Below are 23,974 nucleotides of genomic sequence, written 5' to 3' on the forward strand. Positions count from 1 at the left end.
GCATTTTTCTAGTTTGCGTTTACTTTTATTGAGGAAATTAATAGAGCATTTGGTTCTGTTTACAAAAGCAGCAAGTATGCAATGTTACACACTGAATTTACAGTACTATTTTATAATGAAATGTGCTTTTATCGAACAAAACAATTTATCAAAAGTACTTAAGAGCCCGTAATGTCTCTGGAAAATTTAAGATACCCAGCCCTAATCATGAGTAACCGTATACAGATTTCCTGTACCGTAAATTTGCTGTCATCTGCTGAAATGTCTGATATATTTTAGAGGAAAGCTTGAGAAGTATAATTTAGAAAAGCGATCTAGATTTCGTAGGCACAAATAATTCAAACCACCTTGCTTTCGGAACAAATTGTTACAGATCTTTACATAAGACACATTAAAATTTGTGACTGACATTAGGACAGTGTCCCTCTGAAATGTGGGAGCAAAAGAAATTAGTAAGGTGCCCATACTGTTACAAACAGCCTTCTAGCTATACTCAGGTCTTACAGCTGCAGATTAGCACATACCTATCCAAAAAGACCTCACGCACTTGGCTCTTTTTGTTTCTTGATGCCAAACCATTCACAGTTCCTTGGTATTAAAGATAAAAAATAGAAATGTGACAGGGAATCACATCTTGTCTGTATTGTACAGTCCACCCATTCCCTCATCTTCCATTGTAGGGTCCCTGTTCTCCCGAAAAAGCTACAGACGGCTCTTTGTCTCAGAGGAATAACCGTTAGGTAGTTGGGTGATGTTAGATGGCCCCCTGATGGGCTGTCCTTCATCTTTAGGACTGATCTCGGACAGACAGGCCTGAGTTCGAGGAGCCGAGGGCCTCTGAAGTGCTCAGTACTTTTTTACGTTGATGAAAACCTTGATGGCTCCAGTGAAGTCAGCGGAGAGTAGAACCTCTGTGTGATCTGTCTTTAGGGCTCCTGCAACGGACAACACTCTTTTATAGCGCTGAAATGAAAGCCATGTTGTAATGAAATCTGCCCGTGAATTAATTCAAGCAAACATACCTGAGGGTATCGTTTCAGAGTCTGTGGAGTCCAGGCTCTTACACTCTGCCTCTGGTTTGTCTGCGCCAGCTTCTTGTGGAACAATAAGGCCGGGGTGCGGTGCAAAAATCGCTGAGGTGACCACTGCGTTGTGTGCTGAAAGATAAGTAAAGCTTAAGTGTCAGTTCAAACACGGGTAGCTTGTTACATTAAAGGGACAGTTCAACCCAAATCAAAATTACATATCCCTTCACTCACCCTTTAGTGCTGTTTTACCAGTCTAGATTGTTTTGGTGTGAGTTGCGGTGAGTTATCGGCTGTCAAGATATCTGCCTTCTCTCATATATAATGGAACTAAACTGCACTTGGATGGCAGTGCTCAAAGCACCAAAAAAAAGTACAGTTGAAAAACTCAACAGAAATGTCTTTTCCAGAAATCATGACCCGTCTTAAGATAATCCACAGACATTGTTGTGAAAAGTTTCATGTAGGAACTAGTTTCTTTCTACTGAACTACCCCTACACACCACATCAGTGCGCAGAAGGAAGCGTGCGTCTATTCATGGACGAGAGAGGCTCAAGCTTGTGACAGCTCGAGATGTAAACCGTAATGACGTCCTCCACGGTCATACGGTTCATATCACTGTACAGATTCAAATCATTTTTGATCTTGGGTTGAACTGTTGCTTTAAAACCATATATATCATTCAACACATAGCACAATTACCTTTAATTCCTTCCCAGAAGTCATTGCGGTCCCGTCGTACAGATGTGAATTTGCTCAGGTCGTGGTAAGTGCTCCAGATGTACACATACTTATCCTCTGAGCCGCTGACTATGAAGGAGTAGTCGTGACTGTAGAAAGATAATCCCACAGTGAGTAAAGGTGCAGTGCAAAAATGATATAAAAACCGACTCCGTTGTTGCTGCTGCTAGTTTTAAAATACTCAAGTCAAAGCTACAAGAAAAGGGAGCCTTCCTCACCTGAAGCTGGCCTTGATCTGGCTGCTGCTGTTCACATAACCTTTGTATTTCATGGATAAAGACAAGTCCCTCAGGTCATAAAGGCGAATGCGGGAATCATTTGAGGTCACCAAAATCTATCAGAGGGAGAAGAGGCAATGTGTCATTTAAGTCTGACTGTCGCCTCATTATAGGCAAACATACTGTAGATGTATTTGTAGTGAAGATCAGAAGTTACCTTATTCTCTCCAGGTAGAGGTTCAATGCCAGTGATTTTACGTCCAACTTTGTTCCTGCCTCTGGTGGACCTCACGTGAATTTGAGTGTGATATTTCAGACGCTGAGGAACGGACGGACAGAATGAACGTTAAGCCTGGAATGAAGACTGTCATGACAAAATTTTTTTACAGATAACAAAGACATAATTTAACCACGGCTAGATACCTCTGTATCATAGAAGATGCACCGGCCGTCGTAGGTGCCAATGACGGCGTACTTTCCATTTTGGCAAAAGTTAGCTGCCGTGATGAGACGTGTTTGGCCGTCCACCTCGTTCCACAGCGCCACCTTCTTGTCGGGAATGTTCCAGAGTCTTAGCTTTCCATCCAGAGAGCCGCTTAAAAAGTATCTGTCATCCTGGGAAACAAAGAGCAAGTGTTACTATAAATACAGTCTGGGAGCCAAAATAAATTCTGATTTGTGCCGAGAGAAGCACCGCAAGGTGAGTCTACTTACTCTGGGATGGAAAGCAATGGCTGTGACAAAATCAATGTGCTGAAAGCAGCAGAGACACTCTCTCCTGGATATGTGCCACAATCGGACTGTTTTATCCATGGAAGAGGAGAGCAGGAAGAAGTTCTACAGTGACAAAAAAATGGGAAAAAAAGTTAGAGGAAGAGAAGAGTACTAAGAATGTGTAAAATGTGTGAAAAAGAGGGATGAAAAAGGCAATAAGACATCACCTTTGACCAAGACAAGTCCAGCAGATCAGCCGTATGACCTTTATACTTGCAGAAAGGGACTTGACGGAAAGGAGCATTCCTATCTTCTGTGTCTGGGTCCTCCGGAGCACAACTTGCCTATGACGAGAGTACAATCTGTTAGACTCAAGACTGTAAAATGCACAGCATTGCGTTACTCGCACTATTACAAGCCACAAATCAAAGGGCTTTTTAATTTCACTCACGCCGGGATCATCAGATTTAGAGGAGCATAAACTTTCCTGAGAAGGTGAAGGTGAAACTCGACCTGCAGAAGCCAAAGAAAAAAAATCTTACTTCAGCCAAAGCTAAATTAAAACAATCAATCATATTGCCAAAAAAAAAAATCTGCGATGATAATGAGGTTACCTTCAGTGTTGTACTTTAATCTCATGTTATTAAAGTAGTCAAAGGCAGTCTTCAGGACCCAGATGCGAACCACATTATCTTGGCCCGCTGTTGCCAGCAGCCTCCCACAGTGAGAGAACTTCATCGTCCAAACGGCCCCCTGAGGAGGAGACACAGAGGCTGTAAGTCAAGCATTTATTGGTGCAAACTTTCTCTTAAACATTAATAACAAACAAAAAAAATAAGATCTTGAGATTTTTACCATGTGCTCTCCACTCAGGTCCTGCACAACTTTAATCTGATCAAAGTCAAACGGACCCTTGAAGCTGTGTGCTGCCTTGAATTTGGCAGGTCTGGTGTAAGGCATGCCCTCATCGTCACTTGATGATGGATCGTCTTGATCTGTATGGAACACTGAGCCAACCACAAACAAAAAGCACAACGGATGGTATCACAACCTTTCAGCTGCAGGAGCGTTCATTTTTCACAGGCATGTGCTGGCAAATCCTTTGAAAATAAAAAAACACATTTGTAGCAGCATTGAATTTGAGAAATGTAACAAATGTTCTGCATTAGTTGATACTATTTTCTTGATTATGTGAAGCTTGTTTCAGACAACCTCCAGAGCTGAAAAATGAAGCCAGCGCAGAAGTGCCAAAAACTACAGTTCCATGAGGCTGGATCCAAAAGTGAGTCAATCCTCATAGACCTTCATGTGAAAATGCCCAACCTTGTAGCAAAAATTTAAATCCTTTAGATCCTGTTACGAAAAATCATTCTGTTCTCCATAGCTAATTTCACCATTCATGACAACTGTACTGGTGAATTTTTATTCAACTCACCCATTTCAATTTTATTAAACGGGATATATTATGCACATTTTCCGTGTCTTGAATTTATTAAAGTTACATGTAATAAGGGGCGTTGCCACTCTAAGCGACAGATTGGTGCCGTCTGTTGAGAAGTTGCCACCGCAGAGTCAACACTGGTTAGATTATGTAACCATGGAGTAACTCCTTTTTCACAGAGTATAGGTGCAGCCACAGCTGTTGCTACTGTGGTGTACTTTTATGAGAGTTAATTGTAACATTTTGGTCTTGTTTGGTTGTATTAAAAGACTCCCTAAGGAGTCAGATGCTCAGTTTTTCCAGAAAGTACATTTTGTTTCTATGGTTTTACGCCTGTTTTACACAAGCAAAAACTAGAAACAGAAGTATCAGTTAACCATAGCTGTAAACACACAGAGCTAACCGAGCTAGCAGCTAGCATTAAGCCTCTCCTCAAAATATAGTCGCTTCTGTCTCTAAAAATCCAAGATGGCAACGGCCAAAATGCCAAACTTCAGAACGGGAGTCCACAAACCAATGGGTGAGGTCACGGTTAGCTCATTCATTCAGCAGTGAAACATTCTTCAGGCGACTACTTTGAATCTTAACTTTGACAGTGATTACATGTAGATACAAAATATATTATTTTCATTTTTTTGAGTAAGAAAGTTGTTGATGTCATTGATTTGTGGGTTTTAAGCCACCGAGCAGTTCATTTACATGACAGCTGCCATTCATGGTCATGACTGCGAGTAGTGAATGACCCTATCTGTCCTGTAATACCCTCAGTGCCCACATCCATTTAGAGATGACAGTCTCAACAGAGTTATTCTGCATGTGTTTGTCCTTACTTTTTACAAAAATAGCTAACCAGTCTTTCAGGTAATTCACCTCATTTTTTTAATTACTTCTGGGGACAGCTTTAAATATTAAAAATCCACAACATACTGTAAAATGTAGTCTACAGCAGTGTATTAACAATTTAGGCACTTTTGCCACATCAAAAAGTAAGCGGTTGCATTTAAAGTGCTTTCCCAAAATCTAAACATCTTCCCAAATTCTTCAAATGACTGTTTTTTTTGTTGTTTTTTTTTTTACCTTCATCACGCACACTTTTCACTTTGTTGACCGCCTTCTCTCCATATTCCTCGGCAAGATGCTTTGCTTTCTTCACAGACTTGCCAAGGAATTTCTTAAACTGTGTTCTGGTTAGAAGACAACAAGTTATATTCTATATCTGATCATGTGTTGAGTGGGTGAAGAAAATCGATTCCAAGCAACAAGCTGCAAGATGTCACTTACGTTTTCTGTTTTAGTTTACCACCATCTGTGTCCGCCAGTGGAGCCTGAGCCTTTTCGTCGTCATCTGACTGAGCCGCGTCATTCCTGAGAGGAAAAAAACATAACAAATCAACTTCCTCTTGAAAATGTATCATTTGTTTTTACCAGATTATTTTTAAAACACTTGCAAAACTTCCCTCAGCAACAAGCAAATTCTAGATTCAGTATATTCTTTCCACTTTTTGCTTGTACTCATGTTGTAATATAATACTGGACAAAGCTCCACCTTATTTTTCAAAGCACACAGGTTTCTCACTAATACTGGCTTCCTGCACCAATCAAATTTATGAATATTGCAGCTACTACAGAAAAAAATGCTGCTTACGTGATATACTCCTTTGTCCTCCTCATGATGTGCAGAGTGAGGGGGTTAATCCCTGCAGGAAGTTTCTCCTCTGCCTGGATTAAAGGGATCTCTTCCCCAGTGTCCAAATTTTTGATCATCACACTGGCCAGGATTTCCTGTTTTCAGATAACGCACACTTTGAGCATGAAATGCCGGTGGAAGGGATGTGCGAGAGGTTGGGAAGGATTTGAGCTGATAAAGGCAATGAAAACAAGCACAGAGAAAATCTTACTTCGTCTGTCAGTTCTCTACCAGAGTTGGAACGTGGACGCTGAGGGCCTGGAGTTTGTCCTCCGCTCTGAGACGAGGCCTGTTCATCCTCATTTTCCTAAAACACAAAAAAAGCAGGCAATGGTGAAATAGCTGTATTTTTGAGCATATGTGGGAGAAGAAGAAGTTAGATCTGAAGCCTCACTGACCTGTGCTGTCACCACTTTATCCCCACTGGTGGCACTGGCCAGATCCAAGGAATGCTGCAGCTCTTTGGTTAGACACCTCACTGTGCTGCTGGGAGACACCAGGCCAGAGGGCTCCAGAGCCTCCACGCTGACTGCAGAAACTGAATAATCATCAATCAAAAAATAATCAAAAAACACTTTACAAAAAAGAAAGAAACTCTTTAAAAAACATCCTCGTCTCTTCTGTTTGCTTTGTACATGAGTGCAGCAGTTTGACATTGTAGTTGATAAAGGATAATAATCGAGAAAGATGTTTTGCCAAGATGCTTGACCTCTTAAGTAAACCTCAAATATAAAAGGGATGCCATGAGTGTTTTTTCCAGACACAGTTGAGGAAGTAGTCATGTAGCACTGGAGACACTATCTGGCCTTTTGTAAACAAAAGCTTACTGCATTGACCAGTTTATTGTTAGGACATTTATAAAGTAAAGGTTGTCTATTATATGGAATGTGATATAACAGCATAACCCTAAAATACTTGACTTTCTAGTGTGCAATCAGTGGTGTTTTTCAGCATTCCTCCCATACGCTATTGCTCTAAAGGCTGTATCCTACAGCAATATTTAACGCTTTAAGAACGTTACTAATCCAGTGATGTCTTAAAGGTTGACTTTTAACATCTAAACAACATTTTGGATCAATGTAACACAACTTTTGTACAACAAATGAAGTGTTTTCTCTACCTTCCAGTCCACTTGGTCTCAGACACTCCTGAGACTTCTTGGACGGTAGAGTCTGCCAAGACGGAGGAGGCGGTCTCGGTGGAGGACCTCCGGCGGGAGGTGGTGGGCGTAAGGGAGGAGGCTTCTTGGTGCTGGCTACAATGTCCGGTTCAACTGTGAATTGCCGTGGGGGTTTTGTAGGCCCAGAGTCCAAGTCAGCGGGCCTGTCTGTCAGTGGGACCTGGTCTAAGATATCTGCAGGTCTCTGCTCCTGCTCCCCTTCTGCACCCCCAACCGCCCCATCAGGCTGACTCAGTCTTACAGTGCTGGTGATGTCCGGGGGCTGAACGCCTTCTTGGGACCCAGCGGACGGCCCTGGGAAATCTGCAGGTTCAGGGGCAGGTATAGAGCAAGCTCCGTTTGTGGCTGCACTTTCCTGTTGCTCGTCCGGTCTCTCGACAGGCAGAGGTTCCACAGCTGGTGCCGCGAGCTCCTCAGGAACTTCCTGAGCATTATTCTCTTCCTTTGGCTCTGGCTCTGCTCTTACATCAACATGGAGCTGATCTAACAGCTGATCCACCTCAGCCACATCGCTGGCACTTCCCTTTTGACTCTCCTCAATGATGCTATCAATGATCTATGAGGAAGAGAAAATAACAGTAGGTTAATGTAACAATACAGCAACTCTTATGCAAGTTCCCAGTGCCCAGCTGACCCACAGCAGAAACATGTTGTCTGTACATGTACCTTTTTTTTCTTTCTTTCTTTCCACGGTAGTTGAGACAAAACAAGCGATGCCTTCCACTATTCATGTTACCATACTATTTAGTTTTCCAGATTTAGTATGTCCCAAAACGATAGTATGTCAAATGCAGTATGACAAAAATAAAAGGATATCCTCCTGCACTGCGTTTCGCAGTATGCAGACCAGCATGCTTTTCTGGCTATTCTGACCAATAATCCTCTGCACCGCAGACAATTCATCACATCGACTGAGCTGCAGACAGATGACAGCTAACTGACAGCTGACAGAAGCTGATATGACGGATGACATTTATGTGTAAGTACTACATATTTTGTGTCTTGTCTGTGTAACTATTAATTATATTATGATATTAGCAATAATTATCTTGCGTTACAGACTAATGGATAGGCTATATAAGCAAAAGTGTCAAAGTTCAAAGTGCAATTTTATGATAAACTAGTATGTTTCAGTTGGACAACTGCATGCATACTCAATGCAACACTCGGTACTATGTGAGGGCAGCTGCAGTTCCTCTTGAAAGTAAAAGAAAAAATTCAGAAAGCAAAGAAAAAACACAGCTACCTGCACATGAGACATGGAGGGTACAGCACAAGACGCACTGCACTGAAAATGTTCCACAAAAAACAAATACTATCATAGATATAAATAATCTACACTAACTTACACTTTTCTCCTACAAGATAAAACTGCAACTATATGACAAAACTCTAATATTTTGATAAAGCTCTTTCCATTTTATCTGAGTCATCTCATGTGGGATACTGCGCAACAACAGAGAAAACCATACCAGTAGGGAATCATCTTGCTGAGTCTCAGAAGCAGCACCTCCACAGCTCACATCTTGTGCAGCGTTTCCAGATGTCTGTGAAAGCTGTGCAGAAGTATATAATTTAAAAAAAAAAATGTTTCAAATATAACAGATATATATGAAAAATAAAAGTCACATCCCAACTTTGATTTCAGTCAAGGCTCATTGAGCACATCACGCACACCCAGAGAAAAACCCCATTGTAGAGTATTAGAATCTAACTAAATAAATTCATATTTAATGGCTATACTTAAAATTTCTGACATTTAGCTAACGCTTAATTTGATGCAGAAATCTGTGACTGACACTTACATCAATTCCAGGGTCTTCACGCTCATTTTATTCATGCATGAAACACTGTTCCATGATGCAAAATCAATGTTTTCAGTAAATTTGGCTGTTTTTCAATGCAGGGCTTATGCTCATCTGTGAGCAAGGTTCACCTCCTGGATCTAATCCAATATTAGTTCAGTACTGTCAAAGTAGTTCTTATTTGCAATCTCTCGTGAGCATGGGTAATTTGAATTTCAGTTGTAACTGTCTGTGTGGGAAGGGCAGGCAGAGCAACAACACCAGATGATTCATCCACATTTCATTTACACTTTTCTAGCTGTCAGGAAGGACGCCAACTACCCACTGCAGGAGGCAGACATCGTAGCACAGGGTTGAGTATTTTCAGTTGATGACTCATTACTAAACAGGCTGTGTTAGTGTGTTCACACAGGTGGGTACCAATATCTTAACGTGATGTCTGTTACTGTGGTTGCAACTTCAAGGAGAGCTACTATAAACACTGCAGTCACCTCTAGATAGCTGAACATTTGTTGAAACAGTGCACTGTTTAAGCAGCTGTCAAACTGCCATTAGTACATGAATTTGGTAAAATACCCAGATTCATTAACTCTCTTTTGAACTAGAAAAGAACAAAAAACGTAACAAATAGGTAGTCATTTTGCTTTATCACAACCGCTTTGAATATAAAAAGTAATCTCTCCTGCAAAAATAATTAGTAACTACTAAAGGTTCAATGAAAGATTCCAAAAATGTGTAATAAATTTTAATTGAATCCCAACCCTGTGTATGAGCTCCCTTCACTTCATTTTCAAGTCTTGGTAACATTGAAACTAAGTGAGAGTAATCATTCAAATAGCGACACAGCAGATACTGCCTTGTTTCAATAATGGCTGGGCTTAGATAAACATACCTGAGGCGAAGGAATGACAAACTTTGCAGGTGACCTATAAAACAAAAAAGGAATACCGTTCAAAAAGGACATGCAAATCAGTGTCTAAAACACAACATCCTAAAACAAATCTAATCTGCAACAGTTTGTTTTGTTATTTTATCTGTCTTGGTAGGACACAGCTCCTACTAAATGTCTGAAAAGGCTGAAAACAAAACACAGACAAGAGTGGTCTTCTACTCAGCGGTGTACTGCTGATTGTGGTTATGTAAACATGACTTGATCAATGTTCAAAGCATCCAGACACTGCTAACATGTCCACATATTTGTTTTCCAATACTGAACTGTACTAAAAACATAGCAGCTAGATATTGCTAAAATATGGGAAAGCTGAAAAGCTAAAATTACTTAACATACATGTATTAATTAAGAAACTAATGCACTATATATTAATATTTACACGATAACTTCAACACATTTATATATATTCTCTCTGTAAAACCAAATACTTATTATAACATAAAACGAATATAAAGTCAAAGTAATTTGATCTTGGTGTGGCTAGCTTAATTTCATGCTAAATTGGAGCACTTCAACATTTCTTTGAGAACATGACAATGCTTCTTGATTAATCTTGACTTCGGTCGTGCCCACCAGCCAAAAACACCAAGCTCCAGTGACAGTCAGAAGTACCTTTGTGGGTGTTACAGTAAACAAAGCTTTTGCATGGAAACTGTCGACCTGATGTCACATCATGTGACTTGAGTGTTGGGGTTGACTCCCCCCTGCATTAACATCTAACAGCTGGTGTACTGAAGCACTGTATTGCTGTTTACAACACGTTTTAATAGCCAACACATAAAAATATCAGGGCAGTAATTTGCACCCGACTCCACACTTGCTCAGTTAACTTGATGCTATCGATAAGAATTTGCATTTTGATAATTTAGCGTTAGTTAGCTGTCATTGCTAAGAGGACTTAAAATGTTAACGCATGACACAAGAAAGCTTAAAACAAGCAGAAAAGTGTGTGCATTAGTCACTCGTATGCAGAGTAATATTAATAAAATGTGTTTCCTTACACTTTGGGAGATGGAGTGAAATTTACGTCCTCGGGAGCATCATAGAATTCCTCGGTGTCACTTGTATCTGACGCCATGCTAACATCAATTTAGCTCACTAGCTTGTCAAAGTAAGTCGCCAGGCAGCTGTCTAAAAGCCTAACCTGCGAACGGAAGTGTTACACACATGCGCTTCTCTCTCTATATACTTTCTTCTCTATATTTATGTTATATTTTTGGTCGCCAACCACTTTCCTGTCCAACGTCACGCCATGGTACAGTATAACGTTGCTAGCCAAATGCTAGGGTAACAAATGTAATCTGGCCGTACGACTGACCAACGCCTAATGCTAACTAGCTTTCTGTCCTCTTAGTAATCTGTGTCGTTCCCAGCACAGTATCTTCTATGAAAGCAGACACCAAAAAACGCGTCTTTTCAACCGCATACACTTGATCAGCCGTCAAGCTAACGGGGCCAGTGAACCGCGTCATAAACAAACCAGTAACAAAAAAAATACATTAGCGAGGTGAGTCAAAGGGCGGGGCCGAGGCGCTGCTTCTTCTTCTGCTGCGCTGTTACTTTCACAGTGTAGGATGACTCTGTCGTATTACTGCCCCCTACTGGGAGTATCCAATATCAGCGGACAAGAGACTGGAGAAACCAGGGATGGGCTGTTAACCCTTTGAAACCTGGCTCTACATCAGATCTCTTGTGCTGAATTGAGACATCTTTCACCAGCAAACATTTGAAACAAAAATCGGTTTGATTTCTTTTACAGCTTCGCTGTCGAAAGGACAGATACAGGAAATCTTTCCTGCCACAAGCCATCCACCTGTATAATAACTCACCACTGTCTGCGCTTTAAGCTCCGGTCTCAGCTCCATGTCACTCTACACTGCTGACTTTATTTTTATTTTTATTTATTCAGATACTGTTCCGCACTTTACACATGTATATATGTATATATGTACAGTCTCTTAGTTTTTTTAGGGTTTTTTTTAAGCGCATTCCTTTATATTCTATTAATAATGTGTGCTCTTTATTCTCTGTTCTTACTGCATGGCGCTGCTACATCCCAATTTCTCAGTTTTGAGATCAATAAAGTATATCTATCTATCTATCTATCTATCTATCTATCTATCTAAAAACATGAAAAAAAGAGGCAATAATCAAGAGATGGGTAAAATATGACCAGAAAAAGACCCGAGAGTTATTATTTTTTATCAACTCATTCATGAAGACAAGGAAAAGTGGTCTGGCATTAATGATTCTACATTTGTGGATAAATTGTTTGGACATAATAATCGAGCTGTTAGACATCATTAGCACACCAAATTTGATATCATTATATTCTGAATTGTGTGCTTAAAGGTCCTTTTCAGATGTCCAATTTTGAAACAATTCCAAAAAGCATAATACAAAATTACATGCAAAAAAAGTTCTAATTTTTGAATCTCAGATTCACAGAACACACAGAAAGTCTCAGAAACTCAAGGATAAATATCATTTATCATTTCAAAATGAGTTTGGAGACATAGGGAGAGTAGCCTCTCCGGTCCTAATTATGCCTATAATATCTTTAGGATAATCTTTTAATAGATTTTTCCTTTTTAAAGGGCGGAGTTCCAAGGTGAAATCACCCTTTATAATTTTATTTGTGCATTTTTTCAGTCTTTTGCAGGTAAGGCTCCCAAAAATCACCTTAAGATGAGAAGCGAATAACTGATATAAGTGCAGTCTAGAGCTTAACTGATACTGTATTTTTGAGGCAGTTGCCAAATACATAAATGACAACTTAAGAAATCCAGAACATCAATATTTTTAAAAGACGGTCAGACATTGGGTCAATGAAGAAATGTGGTCAACATGTGTAGGCTACAGACCAGGACCTTTTCTGGTTGAAAATAAACTTTAATAAACAAAGTATGAGACAATGAGTCCCTGGGCACAGATATGCAAAGGGACCCACCACCTCTCAGTTTGTGTCTCTTTGTGTTTTTTTTTCACCTTTTCTCCTTTATTTGGATAGGACAGCTTCAGTGTGAAATGGGAGAGAGAGAGGGGATGACATGCAGAAAAGCATTGCAGGTTGGAGTCAAACTCGTGGCCGCTGTGGCAAGGACATAGCCTCTGTACAGGGTGAGCAACTGGGTTCCCCTTGTGGTCCTTTTCTGTCCTATTTAGTTGTTTGGTGTCTCCTTATGGTTGTTTTGTGTCTCTGTGAGGTGGCTTTTTGTCTCTTTGAGGTCATTTGGTGACATTTGTCATTATTTTACTTTGCCTTATGGCTGTTTTGTATCTTCTCTATAGTCGTTTTGATCTCTCTGTGATAATTTTGTATCTCTTTGATGAAATATTGTGTCTTTTTTTGGTCATTTTGTGTCTCTTTGTGGTTGTTTTGTCCATTTTTGCAGGGGTTTTTGTCTCTGTGTTGTCTTTTTATGTCTATCTGGTTGATACATATTAATTTTAGTGACATTTTGCAGGTGAGGGCCAGGGACCCCATACACTCCACCCACCAATTCCCTTATGTTTGATTTTTTTAATGTCAAAAAACCCCCACTGTTTTTAAACAACCTCAAACATGTCTTTTATATTTCTGCAGTGCTATTTCTTGTTACCTGTCTGCTGACACACCTAAATATGTCTGTGATGTGCTAAAACTGGTAGCAGCCATGCTGTCTAATTCCTTGATCTATATACAGTATCTATTGATTATTTGCCTATTTATTCATTATCTTACCTTCCTTAATTCACTTTTAACCCCTACTCTGAACCTCAGAATCCTGCTGAATGACTGCTGTTAGGGTCCCTCCATATGTACATTTTTCTTGGTCCTTGAACTGGTCATGTATCAGTATTTATTTCACAGTTAAAACACAGCCTCCTTCCCTGCCAGTCTCTAAATCTTCATGCAGGCTACATTAAAGCTTCGTATATCTTTCACATTTGGCCTGTCATCTTTTAAACCCTTTCAACTTAACACTACAAAGCTTTATTATTTTTCTTTCAGCTCCTATGTTATACTTGTAACTCCAGAGTCATTCACAATAATAATCAAACCTTTTTTTATTGAACACGATGTAGAAATAACTGATTCATGAATGTGTGTGGGAATCTTTGATTCTAAACTGTAATTATACCAGAAAATATAATTATGGGACTGTACAACAGTTGGATGCCTCCTTAACACCCAGTGCAAGTCACGAGGTGAGAATTGGTTGGTAAAACATGCACATAAATTAGCAGCTGCAGGTCCCATTCATTCACACATAACGTAGGCAGGCACATAAAACTGTGGAGTTGCCAACAGTTCAGCAGAATTGCCATTGAATTTGAAGTCTGCTCCAAAGCACTCTTTGTTCCAGATCAATGCATCAGTTGATTAATAATGAGCCTGCAATTTAATTGATGATTGGAGAGGACAAAAAGGTGGTGGTGGTAGAGGAGTGATTACTGAAAGAGCCTCATGAATTTTAATGAATGCATACATTAACTTGTTTGGGTCACACTGTAGACTGTAGTTGCATTAAAACAGTTTAGTCACTTTGGGGAATGTGTCCAATATGATAGCGCTCCTCAAGGCAAGATATCTGACAAATAGCCCTTGAATTTGCACTGTACAGTGTATAACTGTTTTTAAATGAACAATGTATGAAATGACAATGTTACATAAAAGGGGTGACTTTAAGGCTCTATGGAGCGGTTAAGCCTCTTTTAAATTATTATTTTCTTTTGTGCTATTTTTCTTTGTTGGGGAAGATGAGAGTAGTGTGGTGCTCAGGAGGATATACTGTATTTGGGATTTTTAGCTATTTTGCTTCCATAACATGTCCTCTCTCAGACTTGTGGAAAGAAATAATAAGCAATGCACACAAAAATGCAGTATATTTTCAGATTTATGTTCTTAAAATGTATGCAAACAGTGCATATTTAATTACATAATGTTCTGTTTGCATAATTAAACATACCATTTCAAAAAACTTTTATTGCAAAAATGTAACTGCTTTAATGAAAGTAATGAACTGGGGAAGTTTCATAGTGATATCTATTAGTTTTTTGAAGGTTTTTTTTCATCATCTAATCTATAGCTTATAACAGTTCATTTCTAAAAACACAATAAAGAACATATTTCTTCACGGCTGTTGACAGTATTTTCTGGTTTATGGAGTGATAAGAGGAGCTATCCCCTCTGTAAAACCTTTGACTTTTAATATGTCAGCAAAATAAATAAATAAATAAATAAAAACAAGAATTTTGATCATGGGTTTTTAAAATTTCAGATTTATGTACTGGAAATATATACAATTTGGTACACATTTAATTGGATATTGCTCTTTTACATATTTAAGAGTAAAATTTCAACAAACTTAATAAATAATAAAAAATAATTTAATTGCAAACCATCAACTTGGGAAGCTTCATGATGATATAAATAGTTAAAAGTTCACCCTCTTCAAGTGTAGTGTCTCCCCTTGAGAGGAAGAGATAAAGACTTTAAAGTGGGAGCACTTGATGTGATAATAGCAAGAGTAGGGGAATGGGGTTATTATGCAAACAGAAATATATAACACATTCATTTGTTTATTGCAGTGTACATTATTAGCAATGTGTGTTTACTGCAATGTGGCCAGCAACCACATTCAAATTGGAGTCCAGCTTTGCATCATATACAGTCTTTGTTACACCCATTTCTAAATGAGAGTAAGTTTATACTTTTAACAGGCAGGCAGTCTGTAATTTTCCTTGTACCTTAAACTGGATCTTATGAGGACTCATTAATCGTTTTAGAGCAAAGCAACACAGACATTTGTTTGAGGGTACAAACGCTTCACCGAAAGACGACTCCTCTTTAGAAACACTTTATTTAGTAACGGAAGTTTTGAGCCAATGAGAAAAGATTGCCATACTCTTCAGCCAATGGAAAGTTTGGATGTTGCAGCTCTCCGAGTAAACGACGACTCTATTGGATAAAACAAAGAAGGAGGCTCCCGTGGTATAAGTAGATTTGAGGGCTTGGAAGGAAAACAAGGACGCTAGTTAACGTTATCTCGTTTTTAAAGGTATGGAATCTGTCATTTAAAAGTTTACAGAGTGTATTTGAGATAAAAATGTTGATTAAAATGTCATTTGTATTGTTTTAGGCTCAACAAATGCCATGTTGACAGGTAGTCACAGTCATATGTTGGTGGTGGCAAACCAACCAACCAGACTAACTAATAACTAACCCAACTAACTCATGTTAAGACCCCGGTGTTTTACGCGGACTTTAGTTAAGATAACATAATTAGCAGTCGATATTTTACTGTAATTAACTTAACAGCCACATAGTCGACTGTCCGGACCTAAAGTTAACGTTTTTCCAAGCTAGCAGACGTCAACGTTGTTAGCATGGCTAGTTAGCATTAGCCGCACTGGAGATGTAAGGACTATGTTGAAGCAACATGGCTAGAAAATTAGCAAAGCTCCGAGCTGACAGCGGTGCCCCGTGTGACAATATAATTATGTTGGCTGGCTAAAAGTACACGAACATTTTGGACCACTATAGCTTAAAGCCTTTGCTAGCACGCAAGTTAGCTAACGTTACCTTGCCGTGGACTAAGTTTCTCTCTACGTGTATCACACTTAGCTTTAAAGGACTAACATCTCCCGACTTCGTGTGTGTCTGAGAGCTTAGCGTGCAACACTTTACAGAGGAAAACTGTCAACTAAATAAGTTTTGTGTCATTAAAATCATGTCACTTTAATGTGGTTGTAACAACAGAAACCAAGCAGTGAGGAAACTTTATTGTATACAGGTTCACGTCAACGTTTCCAGATACTAATCGAGACGAGACGTCTTAATACGCACTTTAATTTGTACATCACGTTAGCTGAATCTTAAAATACGATGAAGATAATTGTGTCAAGTACAGTAACACACGGCAGTTATTTTTAGCTTTAATTAGCCTCGTTCTGTGTAAAGCAACAAGTTAGAAATATGATGCAACTGTCACATTTTTGCTTGGGATGTGTGTCAAGAAGCGCCCACACACATTGACATCAACTTCTGTAGGACATTTTACATCCAAAATGAACATAATGCAAACGTGTTTACACTATAAATTACCCCTCTTTCATAATCAGTAAGACTACATGCTTGTGAAGTCTGTCAAGCATACGAATATTTGATTGGCGGATAAACTTGAAAGCACAGAATTATGCAGACGTTTAATTAATTGTACATCTCAGTTGCAGAAAGTAAGCATACATGTGTGCATTTACATTTTTAAACACGTGTGCCACTGTAAGACAGTGTTGCTTGTGATCTGTCATACAGTATTTATTATTCTGCTGATCTCTTGGCACTGACAGGTGAAGGTGATTGTCTGTATGCTGCAGTGAATGTCTTTCATTTGTTTGTTTTTGTTCCTAATTGTCAGGATTGTTGTAAGGAGGCAGGGTTAAAACTGTACTGTACTGTACTGTGTTACTGTAAACTGAATTGCCCTTCGGGAATCAGTAAAGACGTCGGATTCATTTTCCATGTATGTTTTAGAGATTGGGTACTACATTTTGAGTATTACATGCATGAGCAATTGTATAGAAATGGTTTCTCTGTCACAACACTGACATGTTGCCCCCATTAGGCAATAAACTGTATCTAAAATAGTGTACTATAAAACATTAAAACAGGAAGTTCTGTTGAAATTGCACATGCAAAACTGACTTGCAAGTACTTACGTAAAACCTGTAGACAACTGACATCTTTATCTTGTTTTTCATGAGTAAGGCTGAGTGTGTTATTTTGCTTTATTTTTGTTTTTTTGAAGAAAAAGACTCTTAAATCAAATACTGATAGTACCATGTTAATTTTTTTAGGTGTGGTTTTGGCGAGGGTATGGAGCACCCTGTACACAGAGGGGAGACGATGCCCATCGGACTACATGACAGGTAATTTGCAATGTCTCATAATCTATTATGTCACTAGCAAAGGATAATATGTGCATTAATTCACTTTAATTGAACACATTCCACTTTTTTTGCTCCCGAACTCAGAAAAAAACACATTTTGACTCAGGGTCTATGGCTGACCATTCCTGAGTTGTGGATGGAACAGCAGTCATCAATCCCTAGTTCAGCTAACAAATGGCTTCTGCCTGGAATTGCAGGTGTTAATCAAGTAATCCCTGATTAGATTGTAAGAAAGAATAAGCATAGGGCTGCAGCCCTCTATGACCTGGGTTGAGAGGCACTGCTAAGAGTCTTACCAGAGTGTCCTCCAATGGCTTGAAAGAAATTGCAGTGTTTATTCACCTGTGGAAGTTTTCCACACCTGAATGGCTGTGCACAATACTGTCACATTTATTACTATTTTTCTGCAGTTACTCTGTCACTCAAACAGTATTGTCACAGCTGTCTTTTGGTGTGCAAACTCTGAAATACGTTTTTTTGACTGGGTCCAATGTCATTTCCAGGTAAACAAAAAAATCCTTTTACGAGCTGTCCTGATTTAGGAGTTTAGTTTGCATGGCAGTGTTTTGGATTGTGCATTTTATTGTAAACTTCCACTAGAATATCAGCAAATAAAGCAAAGTTGTAAGCAATAGCACAAACATATCTCTCTAGTACAAGAAAAATGACAGATGGGCTGAGTTGAAGTTTTTCTTGAGTTTGCTACAAATGAATATTAGTTTGACAGTGAGAACGCTGCAGAAGAGCTGAGATTAGGATAAATGGAGAAGATAGGGAAACTGTGATTTAATCATGAAACCGTGGGTCTATAATTAGCATGGTTTTCTCACATTAGGATCAACAAAAACTCCTTTTACTCCTTGTCAGCTATGATTGGGCACACCCAAACACATGAGGGTCAGGAAGAAATATACTTTGGTCTTATAATGGATAACTGAAAAACTCTTCTGTGCTTCTTCCTTATTCCTGGGACTTGGCTGTGTTTGTGGGACCTAGCTCTCTCCAGTTAACAGTGGCTGGTTTGTTTTTTTAGTAATTATTTTACATGTCAGTTGTAACATTTAAATGGTGCATTTTTTTAACGGAAATCTAGCAAGGAAGGAATATGTCAGCCATTTGAAGCATAGCCTGCATTGACAAAATGAGTGTAGATAAAAGATCTGATGACATATTTACCAGATTTTACTGATTATGTGTGTTTTATTTATTGCATACTATACTGTGGGTAGTACCAGATTGCATAGAGACTCATCTTGGAATGATACTTGGATGTTGAGATACTCGAGAAAAAGAACTTGCCTGATAGTTTCTGTGTGTTTGATGCAATCTGTTGGCAAAAGATTCTCCTTTACTCGTGAACAGCATTGTGCCTGTGTGGAGGTGGATGAGACACTACACCAACTCGATGTTTTGGAACATCAATAACAAATACTAGAATAAACTGTTGGCTGGTTTAAATGAATGAAAGAAACATAAAGCACTATCAGTTTTCCTTGGGATTCCTACATTTCTTTAAAAGTGAACATCTTTACACTGGAAATGTGTGGGATTACCGCAGTGTTACTACAAGGATAATTTGTATTAGGCGTCTTTACACGGGGAGTGTGATTTTGGGAGGAGTGCAATATAGTTGAACTGAGGATAAAAGGTGCAGCACTGTGCTTTCAGCCTTTGACAGAAGGGAGAAAATGACTGCTGCCCTTGCAGTAGAGGCAAGGTCATTCTGCCATTAGCAGAGTAAGCTGGTAGGGGGAATGGAGGAAACCTGAAGGTGTGATGACAAGGTTGTTATTAGGATGGAGCTGCAGGTGAAAGCAACTTGTGCCCTCACCGCCGCACCTCCTTTTCTGTAATAGCTGGGCAGTCTGATAGTGACTTTAACTTGGGGACAGAATAACATGGAATAAGATGACTTTTACTTCGAACTACTGTGGATCACTGTTGTTTATTAATGCAGTGTTTTGTACCTTTTTTTTGGCACATGTGCTCGTAAATCCTGATAGTCGCTGTGAATCCTGTTTTTGTTGGCGTGATATTCATACTAATGTGTTTTGTCTGTGTGTCACTAGCCAAAAAAAGGGCATCTGCTTTGTTCCTTTGATTAATGTTGTTAAACTGAAATTAATCTCTTAGAAACCGGTTGCTATGGGCTTTCATATAGTTTAAAGCTTTCCTTTTACCTTAGATGACTTTGAATATTTCATAGAATTATGAATTACATCAGCAGTTGCTGTTTCTTAATCTCTTGGTGCAATAATCCAACAAATCTAATTGATTTCATAAAAGTGGGGCGAGACGATAGGCATAACAACTTCTGTTTTCAGCAAGATATGATTTATTTATTTTTTTCCTTTCCTGGTTCCCACATTAGGTAGTGTTGTTCCCTCTTATCTATTAAACCCTCTTTAATTGTTTAACTCAGAAATTTACACAAGGGGTCTATGTGGAGCATTGCTTAGGTATCCTGGTGGTCAAGGGGTTAAAGGGACAGTTAACCCCCGAATCAAAAATACTTATTTTTCCCTCCTTCCTATAGAGCTATTTATCAGTCTAGATTGTTTTGGTGTGAGTTGCTTAGTGTTGGAGATATCAACCGTAGAGATGTCTGCTTTCTCTTGTGGTGTTCAAAGGACCAAAAATTACATTTGAAAAACTCAACAGCAGTGTGTGAGTTGTCCATTCAAGGCAACAGTAGAGATGAAATGGTATGAAAATTTTGTGTCACAGTTATAGTGACCAAAATGGCTATGGTCATCAGTATCTTGCTGTATTGTTAAAATGTGCTGAAAATGTTAAAACAAAGTTCTGATAATAATAATAATGATACATTTTATTTTTAAAGGCGCTTTTCACAATACTCAAAGACACTGAAAAGAAACAACAACAGTCAGTTAGAGTTAGTAAAATCGTACAGAATAGATTAAAACAAAATCAGTACAAGCAAGACAGACAAGCAAGAAATGTGCAGAACATTCAAACATTGAAAGTAGATTTAAAAAGGTGGGTCTTGAGGTGAGATTTGAATGTTGTGAAGGTCAGTGCAGTCAAAGAGGGGTTTGGAGATACACGCACTGAAATAATTTCATGAGGTTTTGTTCAATATTGGTGTATAAGCTGTCTGTGAAATGCTTGCACAAGTGTCACTGTAGATGACAACAAGGGAAAAGCAGCATCACTGGGTTTGCCTGCTGTAAACTAACTCTGTAAACAAGGAAGACTGTTAGCTAACTTAATCTAATGCAGAACAGAATTTACGGTGAGATTTTAGAAGTGCGGTAATTAAACATGGTTTTAATGATTGTTAAAATTTGAAATAGTAATACTAATCCTCTGGACAATGTGTTCTTTTCCAGCAGCCCAAGCATGGGCTGCAACATATTGTGTTTGTGTCTTGCTCTGGAGCTGTTACATTATTTATAAAAAAAAAGTTTCTCATCCCAAAGGTGTTGATAACTAACTTAAAACCAAATCATGGTGGGGTTATGCTTAAAACAGCAATTAGAAACTGTATTTAATTTAAGGCGATATGTGAAATCTGCAATTTTCTTTATTTCTCATGCTATTTTCAGCCATAACTGTAACGTTTAAAGGTACACAGCTGAACAGGGTTGTCTGACCTATCTGACGTTTCAGCTGTGATTGTTTTATGAACTTTGCCAGCATGTTTTAGGAACCAAATTGACAGGGAAACTGCAATGTTCTGCTGTAGATGGGGGCTGCATAAAAACGTAGCTTAAGTGTTGGCTGTGTTTGGAATATTCTTAATGCTTAACTTACACACTGGCAGTGGTGCACCAGCAACCACCATCTTTAGTGAGAATTACTCTCCTCAAGGTTAAGTAGTGAAAATATTCTAAATATACTTAAAATACGGGTTCGACAGATAATCAGGGCCGATATTTGGCATTATCAGTGCAAAGAAAGTGTCAGCATGGGAGGTATTTCTACTTCGTAATGCATCAGGGAGCTTTTTTTTTTTTTTTAAATTAATTATTATTTTTTTTATTACTTACTTGACTTTATTAAAAAAAAGCTGGTACTTGCTGTGTATGATGTTGAAAGTCTTGATTAAAAATTTGAGTTTGTTATATTCCAAGTTGTTAATAGTGACAGTTAGTGACATAGTTAATAGTGACATTTTTATTGTAAAAGCATATCGGTTTCATACATTGGTTGTTCGTCTCATTAACTACTAATTGGTGACGGTATCGGGCCTTTAAAAAACAATATCGGTCGACCCCTACTTTAAATTCTACTGACTTTTCTAAGCGCCCATATTTTAGGTGGCTAAAAAAATTGAGGCAGAATTAGTGCAACTCCATTTATTTTATGTGTGTAATGCAGGGGATTTCTACCAGGAATTTACTATAAACAACCATTGCAATTCAGTAAGCCTAACTGAACCAGATATACAGTGATAGCGGATTGTGAGCCGTTGGATTTGCACCAAGTTGCCATTCAAGCCAGCTGGGCCAGCCAATGTAGTTCAGCCTAGTCAGATGCAATATCAGGATAAAGAGTGTATGCTTAAAACTTAGAAGTTTGTGAAATTGGTATTGACACTTTCAAGCAGTTTGCGACAGTCATTAACTTTACTAGGTGTTTGTTGAGCTGAGTGGGTCCACCTTTATTGCTTTACATTGATTGCACTATAGGACTGAATATGGCTGGCTTCATTCATGAATACTCCAGAATAATGCTCATTTATCCCACTATCTGTTGTGTTTAGCCAAAGAAAAAAAAAAAACACAGCCGTATCCAAAAAATGATATGTGCAAAAGGCCTATATTTTAAGCAGGGGACTTTGTGAGCATGTGAACATGCTTTCAGAATTATCAGTTAATTCGCCTGTGTGGCTTAAGAGTCTTAAAACTTGGAATGCCATGGTGACAAGACATGTGGTGAAAAGATAATACAAATTTTAATTCTGTGGCTTTTCACGAGTACATCCACAAGAAATATAATATGTCTATAGTGCTCCTATTGTTTTCTGAAACATAATGGATAAACTTAAAACCCACTCTTATACACACTGGGAATAATTGGGCTTAATTGGATATACAAAGACTGCCAGTTGTATCTTGTAGATTTTGTTTTAGTACTGGATTAAATTAAATTTGACACAAATCCTACGAAATCACATTAAATCATATGATGGCAAAAAATTAGTTGAAGTTATTGAATCACATAAATGTCATAACAGTTTTTCCTCTTTCTCCTACTCCTATATCTCCCTTTTGATTCTTCCAATAGTAAGTCCAGAACTGTAATCGCCGCTCCCTTAACAAGGTGGCACTGTTGCTCAGCTACTGGGCTTCTCACGAACCCTGAAAGGGTGATGGGAAGGCTGGGCTTCTTTTCCCCCCTCCTACCACGAGACAACTGTGAATGCAGCAGGGCAAGTAGTCGTGGTGGATGCAATCTATTGGCTTCTCAGTGCTGCCGCTAAAGTCACAACCCTGACTGTAGCCTGCACTGCCTCTACCAGGGTATTCTGTAGCTGCTGCTGCTGCTGCTGCTCTCCCTCCCCCTTAAATGGTGTGGGCAGAGTGGGATGGAAGACTGCATTGGAAACCTTTTCATGGAAATGGTCTTTGCTGTTGGTATTGCTGTAGCACCATTCTGGTGACAACAACATGCCGTTGAAATGGAAAAGCGGTTCTCCTGTCAGCTGGAAATTCCCAGTGCCAGTTCTTAAGACATCCAGGTCCTCACCCCTTTCGCCTGCCTACATGTGAGTAAGAGCTAAATGGCATTGTCATTATACCGTTGTGGCAATTTATATGGAGATGGATTTGTTTCCTGTTCAGTTTTTTTTTTTAAACAAATTATTGTGACACCATTATTTTATGTTGCAGCCCTAATTAGGCAGAATGCGTTTGATGCTCGTAGTGTGTCAGGACATTCGCCTTGTCCAGCATGCATTTTATGGTTCGCTGGCAGTAAGCTTTGCTCTGTGCGGAAGGGCTCATTTTGCCGCTAGTCTGGACATGGCAAGCACCACATCCCCGACTCTTGCCCTTTCCCTGTGGCTATGTTTATTTGGGAACAGGGACTCAGCAGCTTGGGAGGAGCCTGCCTTTGTCAGGATGTCTGGCGTGCCCTGGTTTAGAAGCTATTGTCATCTGCTACTGTTCAGGAGGGGGGGGAGGGTAGAATGGAAGTGCCTCTCACAGCCTCTCGCCATCCTCTCTTTTCAGCCCTTTTCCTGGGCTCTGCTGAAATGGACAAGTGTCTTGTTTGACTTTTGTGACATGGCTTTGGCCGACAGAGTG

At 39.1% G+C, this 23,974-nt stretch overlaps 2 protein-coding genes across 4 annotated transcripts in view; one reads left to right on the plus strand and one right to left on the minus strand.

The window, feature by feature from the left end:
• Nucleotides 1-3: 3 nt before the first annotated feature.
• wdr44 (WD repeat domain 44) lies at nt 4-11,299 on the minus strand. Its single transcript, XM_042498876.2, has 20 exons — nt 10,766-11,299; nt 9,705-9,738; nt 8,480-8,563; nt 6,948-7,563; nt 6,226-6,365; nt 6,039-6,134; nt 5,786-5,922; nt 5,422-5,505; nt 5,218-5,324; nt 3,555-3,706; nt 3,314-3,452; nt 3,151-3,212; nt 2,927-3,043; nt 2,700-2,822; nt 2,409-2,600; nt 2,203-2,304; nt 1,986-2,101; nt 1,729-1,856; nt 1,023-1,157; nt 4-935 (listed from the first exon to the last, which is right to left on the minus strand). The coding sequence occupies exons 1-20, from the start codon at nt 10,840-10,842 to the stop codon at nt 847-849; spliced, it is 2,730 nt and encodes a 909-aa protein (XP_042354810.2). The 5' UTR covers nt 10,843-11,299; the 3' UTR covers nt 4-846.
• Nucleotides 11,300-15,695: 4,396 nt separating this feature from the next.
• klhl13 (kelch-like family member 13) overlaps nt 15,696-23,974 on the plus strand; it is a 45,271-nt gene continuing 36,992 nt past the window's right edge. The window contains exons 1-2 of one of the 3 annotated variants that reach the window (XM_042499660.2): nt 15,696-15,808; nt 17,607-17,678. In XM_042499660.2, coding sequence (XP_042355594.1) covers nt 17,626-17,678 — 53 coding nt within the window. In that variant the 5' untranslated portion in view covers nt 15,696-15,808; nt 17,607-17,625. Of the gene's footprint in view, nt 15,809-17,606; nt 17,679-23,129; nt 23,434-23,974 lie in introns of those variants that run through there. The other 2 variants (XM_088088295.1, XM_088088294.1) reach the window with 2 other exon arrangements.

Source organism: Plectropomus leopardus, chromosome 15 (assembly GCF_026936395.1).
Source record: "Plectropomus leopardus strain MGB_pleo_1.0 chromosome 15, ASM2693639v1, whole genome shotgun sequence".
Lineage (NCBI taxonomy): Eukaryota > Metazoa > Chordata > Actinopteri > Perciformes > Serranidae > Plectropomus > Plectropomus leopardus.